At 38.3% G+C, this 16,453-nt stretch overlaps 5 protein-coding genes across 8 annotated transcripts; 1 reads left to right on the plus strand and 4 right to left on the minus strand.

Annotated features, from left to right (window-relative positions):
- Positions 1–229: 229 nt before the first annotated feature.
- LOC117575093 (kinesin-like protein Klp10A) lies at positions 230–11,421 on the minus strand. The gene is given in 7 exon segments (XM_034259197.2): positions 230–2,457; positions 4,353–4,409; positions 4,412–5,146; positions 5,220–5,466; positions 8,493–9,259; positions 9,326–9,885; positions 11,217–11,421. Coding segments are annotated over 6 exon segments (2,451 nt in total). The 5' UTR covers positions 9,650–9,885; positions 11,217–11,421; the 3' UTR covers positions 230–2,136.
- On the minus strand, positions 2,547–4,259 carry LOC127566391 (uncharacterized). 2 transcript variants are annotated; one of them, XM_052008497.1, is made up of 2 exons: positions 3,418–4,259; positions 2,547–2,879 (listed from the first exon to the last, which is right to left on the minus strand). In XM_052008497.1, exon 1 carries the CDS (start codon positions 4,139–4,141, stop codon positions 3,425–3,427), a length of 717 nt encoding a protein of 238 aa, XP_051864457.1. In that variant the 5' UTR covers positions 4,142–4,259; the 3' UTR covers positions 2,547–2,879; positions 3,418–3,424. The 2 variants fall into 2 exon arrangements, with proteins under 2 accessions (XP_051864457.1, XP_051864458.1); XM_052008498.1 differs by having other exon boundaries at positions 3,414–4,259.
- A 120-nt stretch (positions 11,422–11,541) lies between the features above and the next one.
- Positions 11,542–13,283, plus strand: LOC117575116 (sericin-2). Of its 2 annotated transcripts, none has more exons than XM_034259225.2 (2): positions 11,542–11,886; positions 11,948–13,283. In XM_034259225.2, exon 2 carries the CDS (start codon positions 11,964–11,966, stop codon positions 12,858–12,860), a length of 897 nt encoding a protein of 298 aa, XP_034115116.1. In that variant the 5' UTR covers positions 11,542–11,886; positions 11,948–11,963; the 3' UTR covers positions 12,861–13,283. The 2 variants fall into 2 exon arrangements, with proteins under 2 accessions (XP_034115116.1, XP_034115108.1); XM_034259217.2 differs by having other exon boundaries at positions 11,544–11,886; positions 11,944–13,282.
- A 753-nt stretch (positions 13,284–14,036) lies between these two features.
- On the minus strand, positions 14,037–14,730 carry LOC117575179 (uncharacterized). Of its 2 annotated transcripts, XR_007955681.1 has the most exons (4): positions 14,710–14,730; positions 14,404–14,626; positions 14,259–14,352; positions 14,037–14,194 (listed from the first exon to the last, which is right to left on the minus strand). XR_007955681.1 is itself a non-coding variant. In XM_034259292.2 (3 exons), the coding sequence occupies exons 1-3, from the start codon at positions 14,468–14,470 to the stop codon at positions 14,140–14,142; spliced, it is 216 nt and encodes a 71-aa protein (XP_034115183.1). In that variant the 5' UTR covers positions 14,471–14,588; the 3' UTR covers positions 14,044–14,139. The 2 variants fall into 2 exon arrangements, 1 of the variants encoding a protein (XP_034115183.1); XM_034259292.2 differs by lacking the exon at positions 14,710–14,730 and having other exon boundaries at positions 14,044–14,194; positions 14,404–14,588.
- Positions 14,731–15,294: 564 nt separating this feature from the next.
- LOC117575150 (uncharacterized) lies at positions 15,295–15,934 on the minus strand. The gene is made up of 3 exons (XM_034259257.2): positions 15,699–15,934; positions 15,511–15,643; positions 15,295–15,449 (listed from the first exon to the last, which is right to left on the minus strand). Exons 1-3 carry the CDS (start codon positions 15,808–15,810, stop codon positions 15,350–15,352), a joined length of 345 nt encoding a protein of 114 aa, XP_034115148.1. The 5' UTR covers positions 15,811–15,934; the 3' UTR covers positions 15,295–15,349.
- Between the last annotated feature and the right edge of the window lie 519 nt (positions 15,935–16,453).

A 16,453-nucleotide genomic window follows, 5' to 3' on the forward strand; every position in this document is an offset into this window, starting at 1 on the left:
ATAATACATTATTAGAGTCCGAGTCCTAACATTTTATTTTTGTTTTTTCTTTATACTGTGTAATATCGAAGCACTCTGTCCAGTGGCATTATTATTATAATTATTTTGTCGTTTCCTTTTGTTTTTAACATGTTTTCATTTTTTTGTTTAATTTTATTTATTTTTTTTTTGCTTTTTAAATTAGCATTTTGGGTCAAAAAATATGGTTAATTTAATAATATGTACGTAGTAAGTAGGACTTCTTTTTTTCTTGCCCATTTTCTGTGGGTTATCTTTTAGTGCTCTTGAGAAATGCAATCAAATAACAGAATAGTTAAACATTTTTTTCTTGTTTTTGTTTTTTTTTTTGTTTTGGATTGGTTAAGTATCTTAAGAGAAGCGCATACATATGAATGTTAGAACACACATATGCATGATAAGGCTAAGCTACAACATTTTTCTTGACTTTTCCATTTAAGGTTTATGTTTGGTTTTTTTTATCTTTTTCATTTTTGTATCTTATAAGCAGAGAGTTTTGTATTCATTGTATCAGTGTGTGTGTGAGTGTTTTTCGTGGTTTTTTATTCGTCTTTGTTAGATGAGAATTAAATGTAAAATAAATATTAGTATATAAATTATATGCTACGAAAGAAATGCAAAAAACATATCTCCAATCTCAACTGCACTTAAATTGTTTCAATCAAAAGTCCTCGTTGCTTAAACATGATATAAAAAAAAATGTAAAAAAAAAAACTAAAAACAAAACAAACAATAAGAAAAAAGCTCAACTGGAAAATGGCGTTTCTCAAAAATTCATTTCATTTCAGCTCTTTTAGTTTTTAATGTTTAGGTGTTGTTGGTTTTGTTTAAATGTTAAATAAGTATAAAAATTATATAGCAATACATAGGTAAATTGGTTTTGGTGCGGGTAGTATTTTCTTCGTTTTGTTTTCTAATAAATTAATACAAATTAAATACAGTTTTTGTGGCCTTTTCAAATAAATACAATGCATGTGTGTGTGTGTGTGTGTAATTATCAAATAGTTGTAAAATGTAGTCAGAATCATCGTAATGGAATCTCATATCATTTAAAATATGTGTTAAGAATTATGTATGTATATTATAGTATCCATATAATAAATGTGTTTTTATTGTATAAAATAAATGTCTTTTTCTTTCCCTTTTCTTTCTCTTTATCATTGCTTTCACATTCACACAAACTAAACAAAATAAACGCCGCCATGATTAATATTCTCTCCTCTATATGTTTCTCTTTTGCTGCATTTGCTTAGAAGTTGATAAACATGTTTTTAATTAATTAATATTTAAATTTTGCTGTTGTCTTTTAATATAGTTTTCTCTTCGCTTTTTGCGGGACAATTTGTCATTTAATTTTATTGCTTTTTCATTAAGCTTGACTCAGTTTACATACATATGTATGCATATTTGTGTGTTGGGTGCTGTATGTGTGTGTGAACGAGTTAGTATGAGAAGAGAGACAGACCGTGAGAGAGTGTGAATGTTTCGTGTGAGCGAGCGAGTGAATGAGTGAAGTGCAAACTGCAGCTGGCTGTCCTTGTCTACTAACAGCAAGCTTGCAATTTTATATGAAACGGATGTTTTTTGAATAATGCAGAAAATTCGTTAATATAAAATGATAACATGAAATTTTTATTGGGTGCAATTCAAAAAATGATCCAAAACATTATATAAAAAAAAATACATACTAATTGTGATTGGAGAGGTAAAAGATTTCTTCTTTTTTTGATTTGATTGGTGAGTGTGTACGTGAGTGTGGTTAAGTGTGTGTAGTTGTGTGTGTGTGTGTGGGTGCTTTTACCTCTTGTCAACAACATGCAAATTCCGGCTAATAAAACTATGGAAATTTAACGAAAATGTCGATAAAAGAAAACTAGTTGCCATGTTTAAGCACTTGAAGGAAGAGCTTAAAAATTGGGCATAAATTTTAAATTTATAAGTGAGAAAAAAGAAGAAAATAGCCGGACTTTGGCTGTTGTTGCTCTTGTTAATCCTTCGTTTGTTATTGTTTTGTTGTTGCAGTGTTATTGTTATTGTTGTTGTAATAGTGTTATATTTTTTTCATGTTGCTTTATGTATTTTAATCGGTTGGGCCTTTTGTTTTTGTTTTGGACTTGCCTAACGCTTGTTATTTGGTGGCTTAAAATTGCAAGACAACATCTCCTCCTTGGCCAATTTGTTGCGATATTCGGCCATCATATCACGACATTGTATGGCGATATCCAAGAGCGTTGAGAACATCGTTTCGCCCCTCTTGCAATACGCATCCTGATCGTAGTCCACATAGTTTGTTAAATCATAAAGTTCCTTCGATTCGGCTAGGAAATTCTCCAGCGTCGCGTTCACATTACGATGATAATCGACGACCATCTCCTCAGTCTGCTGCAGATCATCAATCGCCTGATGTTGCACAATCAGTTCGTCTGACATCTCGTGTTCCTGCAACAGCAACAAAAATTTGATTAATAAAGTTCCTTTTGATCATTTGCAAGTCGACAAAAAAATTTACTTATCCATTAATATTCTTAATTTAGTACAAGACTTAAGATTAATAAATCATTAAATATATATCCTTGATATTTGCATATCTAATACTAGTTTTAATAGATTTGTTCTTGATGATGATGAAGAAAATTGTAAATAAAGAGCCACCGATATTTCCAATATCAATAGAAAATAAATTGTCAAAGTAACTTTGAATTTTGTTTTGCTTTTCTTGTATGTGATCCAGAATTTAGTACTTGATAATTTTGAAAATATTCTTCGAAAAACAAGTGATGCTTATGAAAAGGATTTTATGGGGAATTTATTGATTTGTTATTCTTGGCAGCAGCTTGTGAGGTGCTAGGCATGTCCTCAATCTAGCAATAGAAAGTATAGATTTTATAAGAATAATTGGTGAAATCTGGTTGAAATACTGCAACCAACGATTTTGTCCTAATACTGGAAATTCAACATGATTTCAATGAAATGAAAATTTATATAATTTTGTGATTTTACTAGTGTTTTTACCCCTGGAGCATAAATTTGATAAAATGTCAGTATAAAATGAAAAAACACCACGAGAAAGAACGAGATAGATAGATCACTTCACAAACAACACAGAGAGAGAGAGAAAGAGGGAGAGAGAGGGGAAATAGAGATCTGCTGTCTTTACAGTATTAACTAGCCTCTTATTCTAAGTTGAGAGAAAAAGAAAGAAGGCAGAACTAAGAGACAATATTAGACAAGGAATTTCAACTCTATATAGCTTTAAATTTATATCCCAGTAATAATCACAAGTGTCGATTTGTAGGTTCTAAAAAATAATACACTATACAGAATATTAACTACAATAACTACTCCACTTAAGCTTCACGAATATATGTTGTTTATGTAGAGAAGCCTTGGCATACTCGCTTCGAAACTATTTTGGATGTTTGCGTGGCAATCGTCCGGCGTGTTTGTGCAACACGGGTTGATCCTCTTGCATGGGAAAGTTGCACAATGTGATGGTATCGTTGCGCTTGAGTCGCCACATCCATGGATTATGCCCCTTGGGTGCACTCTCATCGGCAAATTGCATCGGAGGCGGTAACACAAATTCATGATCCTCCTGTGGCAACCAGCGTGGCAACAACGAACGCGTCTCTGCCACCAAATTGGCCAACTCCGTAGTGTATCGCTCGCCGGCGGACACAAGCTGTTGAAAATCATGAGCCACATAACGTTTGCCCAATGCCGAGGAACCCGGCACTTGAGTCCAGGGCACAAAGAAGCATTCGTTGGTCTCGTACGATTTCGATGGAGCCGTCAACACGGGCAACACGCCCAGGGGCAGCAACTTGATCATCAAGATGCACGTCCGATTGGCATCACGATAATTGACCAGCATTCGCTGTCGTTGCTCCAGACTCTGCTCGGCATTGCGTCGTGTTATCAGCCAAGGTGTGCTCCTTGGCTTATTGTTGGCCATAATCTCGGACAGCGATTGCCCGACGTAGCGATTGGCGATGACGCGACAGTAGAAAGGCGCCACAGACGAACGTTGTCGCGGTAACGGCGGCAACTTGACAATTGTCCGCGAATCCTTGGCCCATTGAATGGATTGCTTTTTACCAATGTTGTTCTTACGGTTGCTCATAACGAAAACGCGAGTTGAAAGTGTGTACAAAGTATACAAATAAAAATATAAAATAAAACAGAAATACGAATTCTCGCTTTCAACTACAAACTGATGCTTGATTGCTAGCACTGAAACAAATAAACTGACACTGTTCTCCCTCTCTCTCTCCTCTCTCTTTTTCTATCTATAAACACAAAAAGTCAAAGCCTGCTTAAAACATAAAACTTACGCTCAGCGAACTCAGCATGGCGAGATCCATGTGGGCGGCGTTTCCGTTCTTGCTGTTGTGTTGTTATTGTTGTGACCACGCTGCAGCGCCTGATGATGATTATGATGCATATTGGCCGACGAATGCTGGGCCATGCCCATGCCTCCCTGTTGCTGATCCAGCTCCCCCTCATCGTCATCGTCCATCACCTCAATCGTTTCAGTGGGGTCCGCATCGCCAGCGCCAATTTCGGCCAGATCCTTGACGACCAGCTCCTTGACACGATCCGCATAGCGTAGCGTATTCAACGTGTGCTCACAACTGCTCAATCCCGGCGATATCATGGCAATCATGCACGTCTTGCTCTTCTCTCCGATGAATGAATCGCGCAGAACTTGCGTCAACTTTGATACACGGAATGGCAAATGTGCCGATTGCTTGCCAAGGGCACGAATGCATTCCTTCAGTGCCAACAGTGATTTATTGATCTCAGCACCTTCCATGCGTGTCTGACGATCCGCTGACGATGTGTCCACGCCGCGTTCGTTGCCCGCCAGATCGATGAACGAGAATTTGCCATGGATTTTGGTGCTGCCCATGGGGCGTAGCACAATTTGGAATACGGCATGCGAACGCGATGAATTCGAATTGGCCGACGTTTGGCCCGATGTGCGTGCCGCATTGCCGTGCTGGATAAGACTGAGCACCTCCTCCACGCTGTCCACGACCTTCTCGGTCAGGCCAACGACCTGCACCTGTTGCTTGCCATCCTCGAGCACGCGCAGCTTCTGCTTATCGGCGAGCAGATCAAAGACCTATCGCACAAACAAACAGAGGCAATTGATTAGATTTAAATCGTTTATTCTTTAACTGTTTTTGACTGCTTACCTTGCCGCTGTAGATCTCAAAGAAGCTGGCCGAAACGACCAAATTGAGGGAACGATAGCGCGGACCGTTCAATGTGACAAACACATCCTTGGCCGCCATGGCGTAAATGCCATTCTTACAGTCCTGCACCTTGCCCTTGAACTCACCGCCCATGGTGTGTGTCTTGCCAGATCCAGTCTGGCCATAGGCGAAACACGTGGCCATGCCGCCCTCAAAAATGGTCTTCACCAGCGGCTTGGCTGTGTATCTGCGTGAAGAAGAATAAGATTATTAGATCAGAATATCAATTCAATTGTAAGAGCTACAAAAATACATTTCAAAGTTATAAGAAAATGCTGCTGTATAAAAGATACTAAAGTGTTTTTTTTTTTTTTGTTTTTATAATTCTTTTCCTTTCTTTCCCCTATAATAATAATGAAAACATCAAGTACGAAATCTATACTCAAGTGTACTGTGTAATAGATCATTTAAATATACCTGATTAATGTACCGAAAAATACTGAAATACAAAGAATTATATACTTGGTATATTAATATACTACTCTAATGGAAATAAAACATAAAGTTCACACAATTTGTCAACCAATGTTCTTTTTTTTTTGTGCCATATAAAATAAATTCGATTCTTAAAAAGATTTCGTGAAAATGGAAAATTATGATTTTCAAAGTATTTTAAACAGTTGACTCAAAGAATAAACTTAATTTTACCTAATAATCATCAATCTAAAATTACATATAAGAGCCACTTATGAATCAGTAAAGTGATATTTAATGCTTTATGAATGAATATCAACATTTTAACTAACTAAATTTCTTTTAATGAATAATCCATGTACATTTCAAATGCTTTAAGCTCTGAATGAAAATTAAATATTTAGATTACACTTAAATTACTAAAATTGATTCAATTGAATAAAGAGATTGAAGGTAAATAAAAATTTGTGGCTTATGACGAACCTGATAGCAAACATATATTACTAGATTTGATATCTAAAGAACTATAACCGAGCACAAAGCTTTTCTAAGTTCACATTAATTGGCGTCAATTACTCTAAATAAAAAGGGAGATATTTAAAAAGAAAGAAGCAGAATCTAATCTTGAATCAATTTAAACGAGGAATTTGCAGATGAGTCAGGCCAGAGAGTAGCTAATCAGGTTCAATGGAAATAAAACGGTTAAGATTCAACGTCATTTATTGTCAATTTTGTTGTTTGCGAAATGCATTAATAAAGCTGCCAGCGGTTTTTTACGGCTATTAATAATGAAAGCAAACAATGATGATGATGAGTGTTGAGTGTGTTGTTTGCTTATCAGTGAGTGATGCGATTAGGTTTCACCGGCTGGCTTAAGTATGTGGCGCAGCAGTATTTTTTTGCTCTCTTCTTTTTTTTTAATATTAATTTGCACCATTGACTCATATTGTGACACAAACCGGAAGGAAGCAGATTGAATAATAAAGACGGGCTAACAACAAGCTTGTTTCGACGACGGTTAAGTTTTGAAATGGTTCGCAGAGAAGCAGCAAGAATGGCAAATAAAAAAAAAACAAAAGCAAAAAAAAAGTGCGAAATAAAAACAAAGAGAGTTCGATGGAAAATCAAAAGCTGGACACCGACGGGGGCAAGTTCATTAAGGCGAGCACAAGCAACAGCAACAGCAAGAGCAACCGCAAAAGCAACAGCAACAGCAACGGCAAACGAAGCCAAACGAGACGAAGCACAAAGCGAGCGGACAGACAGAAAGACGGACGGACGGACGGACAGTTGGAACAACTTTTGTGTTTAGTCATACAACGAAACTTGGCTATTTCGGGAGCGAACGCTTTGAGTTTGCGCGCCGTGTGTGTGTGTATGTGTGTGTGAGCGAGTGTGTGTGTGTGGTAGTGTGTGAGTCAGTTGCTGTTGCTATTGAGCACAAGTTGTGCGCATTTCGTGTGTGTCGCCAACGCAACATAACAAACTCAACAACCTCAACTCAACAACAACAACAATAACAACAACCAACGTTGCCAACCAAGTAGACAACCAACAACAACTAGAATAACAACAGCTGTTGATAAGGACAGCTTAAGGATGCTTTAAAAATTCAGCGCATATTGTATGAATCATAAAATCAGCTTCTTAGCGGAGAAAACTACAATTTGGCCCAAAAGAAAACAAACGAAAGTAACAAAAAATAAGAACTTGTTCTCATTTCAAATGGGAATTTGACTTATCTAAAACTATGCAAAGAATTTTAAAGAACTCTTTCGGGTTTCTAAATATAGCTATTCGATGTCATTAACGTTATGGCAACTGAAACTATTTGTTTTTATTTAAACATCCAATAAAACTTTATGAAGGTCGTAATACGAATTTATTAGTTGCGCATAAATTTCAAATCTATTGTCTATTGATTTTAAATTAATTTATTACTTGACAAAACACCTATTATATGAAAATTGAAGCTATCTTTTATCCTTCAACATATATTCGATAAATCAAAACCAAATTTTAAAAGCAATAAATGATCTTTGAGTAATGCTACACCTAAAATATTTATTTAGTAAACAATAGTCATAGAATCTAAGATACTCTGTGCAATATAATATCATTCTAAGTTTACAATAAATAAATAAAGAGACTCAACTTCAGAATTTCTTACAATAAAAAGACTATAAACTTCCAGTTCACAAAGAACCAATAAAACTATTGTTCTATAGAAATGCATTTGTTGCTTATCTAGAAATATATATAGCTAACAATTGCTGACTTGGCTAAATATTGACTCTTGCATAACATGATGAATATCAATCAGCTTGCTTTATAAGGGGTTTTCTATTAAGTAGCAATTATTAAAGCAACACATAAAAAGCATATTTTTTCAGACAACTTTTCTAAGAGTTCTAAACTGAACTCCATATTATGCTAACCTCATTAGATATAAAAGTTTTTTAAATATTGTGGTCTTTCTAATTGATCCTTATATTGATATACTACTCGTAAATTCTTCAATACACAAACTATGGAAATACAACATCTAATAGAATTATTAGATTCGATATTACTTCCCTTAAATGTCAAACTCAATAATATATTAAGTTCTCCGAATAAAAGCTCTAACAATGCCGTAAATTTCTCTAGACAAATGGATATTTTCTATCGACAAAGATATACTTCTAATAAAACTGAATACACTTAAAAGATTTCCTATTACAGGGTCTGCAAATCCCTTAAGCTTGATAGTCAAACATCGATCGATCATATATAGTAGATTATAGTAGCCGGACTCACCTGTAAACGACGGCATTGTCGCAAGTGTCGTTGAACGCATAATCGAACCGGAACTTGTGATTCTCCAGGAATTTGGTGAGATCGACTTTGGTGCGCGGTTCGTGGACCATGAGGACATCCTTGCGTGGCACCGAAATCACATCGATCTCCTTCCGATTGAGCTCCTTGCGACTGAGCGGACGCTTGCGCACGCACACGGTGATCTGATGATCATCGACCATCTGGCCATCGATGAGCGGAATAAATTCCAACGTATTCTGATATTCGCGTATCATTTGCGCCGTCTCCCAGTTGGGATTACCGGGATCCTGATTCATCAGCGCCACCTTCTCCTCCTTCATCTCGGCTTGGCGAGCGCGTCGCTTCTCGCGATTCTCCTTCAAACGTTCGACCTCCTTGAGGGCATGCGAACGACGTGAGCCCGCCGCAGCTGGATTTATTGAATTGTTTGTCGAGTTGTTTGTCAGTGTGGAGTTGACAGAGGTGCCACCAACGCCACTGCTGACTCCTCCTCCTCCTCCTCCGCCGCCACCGCCAGCACGATCGTTGTTGACATTGCTGGCGCTCGCGGAAGCGATGCGTGTCTGTGGTGCATTGGTGCTGACCTGTGGTGCATAGCGTTGCCGCAGCATGCCGGTGGTTGCCACACCGCTGGTTGCACCGCCAGCGTTCGCTGCCGACATGTTGCCATAGCTTTGACTTTGACCCAAATGTGTTGGTCCCGCGCCGCCACCGCCACTGCCGCTTGTCTCGTTGATTTTGTTTAGCTGATTGCCGGTCATGGTCATGCGTGCTGTTAAACTGCCTAATCCACTACTGATACCACTACTTACTCCGCCACCACCTCCGCCACCTCCTCCGCCACCTCCAATTGTCGATTGTGTGGGATTACGTGATAGATTCATGGGCGCTGTTGCCTGTTTCTTTGGCTCGGGAGCCGCATGCTGCGTCTCCACCGCTGCGTCGGGCGTGGACAATTCCGGATTGAGAGCAATTATGGCATCCAGTTCAACCTCTTTGCCTTTGGTCTCGCCCCTTTCGTACCATTCGACGGTTATGCAGCGAGCCGATGAATTCAATTTGGAGACAACGGCGCCATGGACGCGGCCATCGGTGCGTTTGATTTTGACGCTTTGGCCAATCGTTATCATCTCCATGATGAGGATGGTGATGTTGTTGATGTGTGTGTGTGTGTGTTTGGGTGTGAGACGTACGCCTCTATGTGTGTGTGTGGCTTTGTGTGTGCGGTTGTAATAGTGTGTGTGTGGGTAGTGTTGTATATATTTATTTGTATTGTGTCGATGTGATTTGGTTTCAATAAGCGTGTGTTGTTCTTTTTGCTCTTATATTGTTGTTTTATTGTTTTATAGTTGTTTGTTACAAGCGTCGATTGCTACAATGAGAAATTTGAGAGATTATTAGATTATTGTTTGTTTGTTATTTGACAAATAAAGCAAAGCTTGCTAATGAAGTACCGCTAGTTGCAGCCCAAGCAACAAAACAGTTGCCGCTTACTCACACAACACACGCAAACATATACATATGAAGCAAGCAAGCGCTCGTCTCTCTCTTCTTCGTTTCCAACACAATAACAACACCAACGAAAATAAAAACTTAAACAACAACAAAAACTATCGCGAAGCGAGACAGCAACACATCAAAAATGGCTGCGCTCACTCGACTGCTGCTGCTGCTGCTGTTTGTGCTGCTGCTAAGGAATGACGACGACTGGCGCTTGCTTTTTGATTTGCTTTGGCTTTGGCTTCTTCTATGTCGAGGTCGCAAAAAAAATACACGGCGTCGTTTGTCAGTTCTCTTATTGTATGCGTGTGCGTGTGAATGCCTATGCGTGTGTGTGTAATTCACACAAAATTCAAATGGTTAACCGTCACTTTTGATTCATCTGCTGACTGTTATCGATAACACAATTAAAACAGATGTGCATATGTGCCGCACATGAATAGGTAAGCATGTGTGTGTGTGTGCGTTAATGGAATGCCGCCAGACAAACAACGCGCCGCCGCTTCTAGGCAATTTTTGTCCAATTGCGATTTTTGTGTGCGTTGCTTTTTTGCGCTCTGCTTTTTCTAAGTTTTCGCATGCATCGCGGCCACGACCGGCGTTGTGCAACACTGCTCTCTCATATAGCGGCACATAGCGACAGTTCCACAAGCACACACATACATGCCGACATGCATATAGGCATATCTGTGTGTGCGTATGCATGTGCATATGCATATAAGGCATGTGTTAGTGCCAAAAAAAAAATGAGAAGAGAAAAAAGCGAGCACAACAGCAGTTAATCAATGCCAGCAAGCTTTACGTTGTTAATTACATACACACACATGTATGTAATATGTGCAAACGTATGCTCGTTACGCTGTTGTATCGGCGGCCACAGCAGCAGCTTTACGTCATGCAGTGGCTGACGGCTGCGGCTCCCACATAGAAAGACGCACACACACTCATACATTCACAGCTGCAGGCAGGCGAAGATATTTGGCATCAACAGCACAGAGCCAGCAGAGTAGGGCTTTCATACACACACATACACATGCACAAACGAACACACGCACATTTGTCAGACGCGGAAATGTAATTGGAAATTTTGCAAAACTGCCAAAGACCAAAAAAAAAAAAACGAACGCTACTCTTCGTGACTCTTCTTGTTGGCTGCCGTTGCAGTCGTTTCACGCAATTTTTTTGTGTACTTTTTACGCTCACCTCGCCACGGTATTATTGAACACACACGATGATGTTTATTATATTTTTGCATCTATTTGATAGCACTATACGTAAAATTCTAAAAGGTTGCTTTTATAATTTTTGGAAATTAATCACAACTAGGATATCACAAGAGTATGTGCTCGAAATAAAATTTACACAGCGACCAGATGTCAACAACAGAGACATTTAGTTCACAGTTTGCTTCGCCATTGTTTTTTCTGTCTGCCAGTCAGCCAACTACTCAAGTGCAGCACTTTACAACACTGAGAAGGCCGTTAAACTTTAACTCATATTTAAAAATTAACTTTCGTAACTCAATGTCATTTGTGACAATACGCATACACAATGCTTACAACTATTACGCAATAATAAATTTCATGCAATTATTGCCAAATTCGATTTTTGGTGATATTGGCAATTTGCAACAGCTGCTTGCGTTAATATACTTTTAGTATGTTTATTTGGTATTTTGATGACAAGTGCATAAAATATGCATCGATAACGATAACAACACAGCGATGACAGTAGCTAACACTAACCCTGTGTGTACGTGTTTTGTTTGTGGTGGTTGCAATACATTTGTTTGTGCGTAGAAAGCGTAAATTATTGCAACGAAAGAAAAACTGCAAAGGAAAAAGCGAAAACGAAACACCAAAGACAATTTTGGGTAAGTTTTGCAGTAGTTGCAGTGAGTGTCAGTGTCAAAACGTATTTGTTTGCATAGGCAGCAGCTGAAGAAGCAGAATGGACATCATGGACATACAAGCTGTCGAATCGAAGCTAAGTGACGTCACAGTGACACCAATACCACGTTCGCAAGTACAAAACTTCTACAACTATCAACAGCAGCGCGAACAGCGTGAACAGCAGCCCCAAATCCAAATATCCGCCATACATCATTCACGCAGCGGCGGCAGCAGCAGCAACAACAACAGCACCAACAACAGCAGCAGCAATAACAATAATATGGGCGCCACTGATTATGCGACTGGTAGCAGCAGCGGCGGCGGCGGGAGCAAGCGAGAACGCAACAATGCACAGAGCAGTGCAGCGGCAACGGCAGCAGCAGCCGCTGCAGTTGCTGCGCTGCAATATTCACCGCAATTTCTGCAAGCCCAATTGGCGCTGTTGCAACAGCAATCAAACACAACTGCCACACCATCGTCCGCAGCTGCAGCGGCTGCTGCCGCAGCGCTGTCGTTGGCCAACATTGCTGCAGCCAGCAACAATGGTCGCAATCTGTCGTCATCGTCGTCGTCCGCCATCAACAGCAATAACAATGGCAGCAACAATAGCATCAACAACAACTCAAGCAATCTGGGCTTGAATCTATCGCAATCACAGCTTAAGTATCCACCTCCATCGACATCGCCAGCTGTGGTGACCACACAGACATCGGCGAACATCACCACGCCGCTCACCTCCACTGCCAATCTGCCAACGGTGGGCAGCCAAACGGTCGGCAACGGCTTGAGTAAGTACGCCCAACTCTTGGCCGTCATCGAGGAGATGGGACGCGACATCCGGCCGACGTACACGGGTTCGCGCAGCTCGACGGAGCGCCTGAAGCGGGGCATTGTCCATGCCCGCATCTTGGTGCGTGAGTGCCTCATGGAGACGGAGCGTGCGGCGCGTCAATGAGAAGAGGAATGCGGCATGCCGCATTTGACAACAACGCCGGATTAATAAGCACTATATACTAGACATATGATATGAATATAAACACTTGGCACACATGGGCATGGTGAAATGGAAACGACAAGAACAATTAGCATTTAAGTGTGACCAGATATTCAAGCTGACAATCTGTGTTTACAGTTGTCTTTCCCCATTTCAAGTTCAAATTAGTAACGCCGTAGAGTTTCTGTTTATTTTCACCGTAAAGAAGAGTGTCGAGATACCCAATTAGTTACTTTTTTTTAATGCTTTACGTTATTATCGTTCACTCTTTTCACACTTAAGATGCCGTCATTTTATGATTTAAGTTCATATCTCTAATATTATTATTATGATTATTATTACTATAAATGTAAATGTCATTATTAAACAATAGTAAAATTGTGAAGAGAAAGGTTTTTTTTGTTTTTTGTTTTTTTTTAGATTCATTTTCGCCTTTTCGTTTCCTCGAAATATGACGAAGAAATTAATACTCTACACAAAGAAGAAAAACAAGGCAAATTTGTGCCGCCGGACCATAGTTAAAAATGTTTAGACTAGCTCAGGTTATACAAGTTATATATATATAAATATTATGCCGTATATAAATATATACATACAGATATTGTATACGAAGAATAATTGAAGTACACATTGTGAGATGGCTTCAAACTTTTACACGTCACAAATATACACACACTCGTATTTGTATTTGGATATATATGATGTAGAACTCGTATATAGTATATAAGATATAGCTTGTAAGTTTGCACCTGCTGTTTGTGCGTGTGTATTGATGTTGTGCAGCTTTAAAGTAGCATACCGCTCCCAATTACTCAATATGTATACTACAACAAGCTCTATACATATGTATATGTATATACCAGATATATACACGTATATATAGAGTTACAATTCTATAGAGCAATCGCTGGAGAAGTTGCATATTCAATTCGATTCTCGTTACGTGACCGTGTGTAGAAATCGAAAGATGTTATTTTAGAGAACTATACAAATATATGAACAATATACACATATATTATATATATACTCGATTTATATATATACACAAATCTATATATATATATACATATATTTGATTAAAAGGTCTTGTTAAATCACAAATTGAGAGGCATACCTATATGTATACAAATATATATATATATAGATTTATTGGCTAAGTTCAAGCATGTATACCAAACCAAAATCGGAATAAACACAAATTTTGGTTTTATTTAATTGTAATCTGTATTTCATTCACTTTTTAGTTGACAGCATCGATTTGTTTACAGGGTAAAGCACGAACCACCGCAGGACAACTGCAATAATAATTGTGAATACATCAATTTTTTTCATATGCATTATATAAATCGATGTAATTACCCTAAGCTGGAGGTCGCACAAGGGCAATCATCTTCTTTGCACTCATCCGATTCAACTACAACGTTATTAGCGCCTCCCTCAAGATCGTTCTTAACTGCAATATCTTTGCTTAAAGCGTGTGAATTTAGGCGAGCCTTCTACTTACGGCCTAGTACCAAGATTAGGTGCGCCCCCAAGACCAAACTACAGAGCACTATTGTCACTGGCAGCATTGTGAACTGAGTAATGATCGCACAGCCAGAAGCTCAGCTCAACTGAACTCTCTCCTCAGTGTCTAATCAATGGAAGGGAACTATCAGCGATAACCTTTTCACAGTCGGTAGTGCTATGCAAGGCCGATCAATAGAAAACAAAATATTTGTTTAAACCTAAAGTATGTAATTTATAAATTCATAGTCATAGTCATTTACTTCGTATCCTGTAAATATAAATTTAGATGGGCTTTGCAAACCTATAAATTATTCAGCTGGTAGTGCAGTACAAGGTCGCGAAGCAATAGAAATTTACACGTCGAAATCAAGCCTACAGCTGTGAACATTAAAATAGCAGTGCGACAAAAAAAACTAAATAACTGATTTTTTGCATATTCCTTTCTGTTTGTTGATCCCTGGCACAATACATATATTTGTAAAATGGAACAATGAGATATGTTATTTTGATATTTTTTATAAGCACACCACATTTTAGCTGCACATTGGAATAGCAGATTTTGATTTTTTCCACAAAAAGAGCCAAAATTTTTTTTAATTTTACGAAAAGTGAGTTAAAAAAAAGAAAAAAATGTATCTAGAATTTGTGTTTATAATAGTATTTTTCAATTTTTAACGCACACTGCTATTTCAAAGTTCACAGCTGTATATCTAACAATGCTATATTGCATTGCTGTAAATTTGAGCTCAATTTTTTCACTCAGACAACAGTTGTAGGTTCTTTAACTTATCAGAAGGTCACTCCGGTAGGGTCAAAACTTAGCTGCACATGGAAAGTTTTTACTGGGTATTTAGCAGTCGCACTTTATTTATAAATGTAGGCTTGTCACTATTGTATGCATTGATTATTAACAAGATTTTGTAAATATTTAGCAAAGTGCATTACGTTGGGCAAATGTGTTTTTCACAGCAATCTGGATAGGGTTTCGTATAGTCATAGGGGGCAAAGAAACAACCGCTTTGCAAATTCTGGTGTTCACAGCTGTCAAACAAATTTGATAAGTTATACTTGTGCGTATACTTGATATCTATCGACTACTTACTGCTTGATCAAGAGCAAATAATCCTCTTCACAAGACACATGGACACAGTAACCGTGTTGATTTACCGGATAGACGGTCTCATTCATCGGTACATCCAACTCCAGTTCCTCATAATAACAGTGATTCGGTAAACCTAAAAGAAAAGAAAAGTTTTCAACTATTTACACGAAGAAGCCGGAGAAACTTACTCGGATGCTTGGTGTGGCCGCGATATTGTAAACTTTGGTAGCCAAATGCTTGACTAATGAACATGAGCACAGCAGCTAGGCAGAAAAAAATATCCAGGTTCCAGCGCCGCATCGTGAGTGTTGTCTGAGTGAATAGATGGAAACGATGCAACTTATAAGGCGACTAAGTTCTCACAGTTATCAGCTTCCCTCCGGTTTTTTTTTTTTGGTTTCGTCACTCTCACTCTCCCAGCATAGTTCCGTGTGTTTTCAGGAGCATCTTGTGTTTGATTTGAATTTTTTTTTGGTTGCTGTTTATTCGTTAATAGTCCATCTTATCACTTTGTGAGCCATTCAAGGTTACCAATTCTCCAATGAGTCTTTATCAATTATATTTACTTATATTTATTTCACGATTTCCTAGCGACGTTAGGGCATAGAACTGTCGCTTATGTCAGCCAGAGATTTATGCAAATTAACACTCTCACAATAATAAACAAAAATAACAATATTCAAATCTATAGTAATAATAATTATAATGCTTGGTGGTAAATAATTACTGACTACGAGTCATACAGCATTTATAGCCTACAAATTATACAGCCAAAATGAAAATTGTATTTCAAAGTTTACAATCTTTATTTTTGTTTTTATTTTTAAGTTGATAAATACAACGTAAAGAACACTTGTTTCATTGTGCGTGAATTTGCACTTGTTAATCTCGGTAAATTGGCTTCGAAAAACATTTAATTTACATTTACGAGTCGTCTAGAATT

Source organism: Drosophila albomicans, chromosome X (assembly GCF_009650485.2).
Source record: "Drosophila albomicans strain 15112-1751.03 chromosome X, ASM965048v2, whole genome shotgun sequence".
In the NCBI taxonomy this organism is placed as follows: domain Eukaryota; kingdom Metazoa; phylum Arthropoda; class Insecta; order Diptera; family Drosophilidae; genus Drosophila; species Drosophila albomicans.

What these genes read in the sequence shown, in the direction of transcription:
- LOC117575179 (XM_034259292.2), bottom strand. Translation starts at nt 14,470, where the DNA reads ATGCTGCCAGTGACAATAGTGCTCTGTAGTTTGGTCTTGGGGGCGCAC. An exon ending in CCTAATCTTGGTACTAGGCC is followed by an intron (nt 14,353 to 14,403) that starts GTAAGTAGAAGG and finishes AAGATATTGCAG; the next exon opens with TTAAGAACGATCTTGAGGGA. An exon ending in TGTGCGACCTCCAGCTTAGG is followed by an intron (nt 14,195 to 14,258) that starts GTAATTACATCG and finishes TTATTATTGCAG; the next exon opens with TTGTCCTGCGGTGGTTCGTG.
- LOC117575150 (XM_034259257.2), bottom strand. Translation starts at nt 15,810, where the DNA reads ATGCGGCGCTGGAACCTGGATATTTTTTTCTGCCTAGCTGCTGTGCTC. An exon ending in CGGCCACACCAAGCATCCGA is followed by an intron (nt 15,644 to 15,698) that starts GTAAGTTTCTCC and finishes CTTTTCTTTTAG; the next exon opens with GTTTACCGAATCACTGTTAT. An exon ending in TATTTGCTCTTGATCAAGCA is followed by an intron (nt 15,450 to 15,510) that starts GTAAGTAGTCGA and finishes TTTGTTTGACAG; the next exon opens with CTGTGAACACCAGAATTTGC.
- LOC117575116 (XM_034259225.2), top strand. Translation starts at nt 11,964, where the DNA reads ATGGACATCATGGACATACAAGCTGTCGAATCGAAGCTAAGTGACGTC.
- LOC127566391 (XM_052008497.1), bottom strand. Translation starts at nt 4,141, where the DNA reads ATGAGCAACCGTAAGAACAACATTGGTAAAAAGCAATCCATTCAATGG.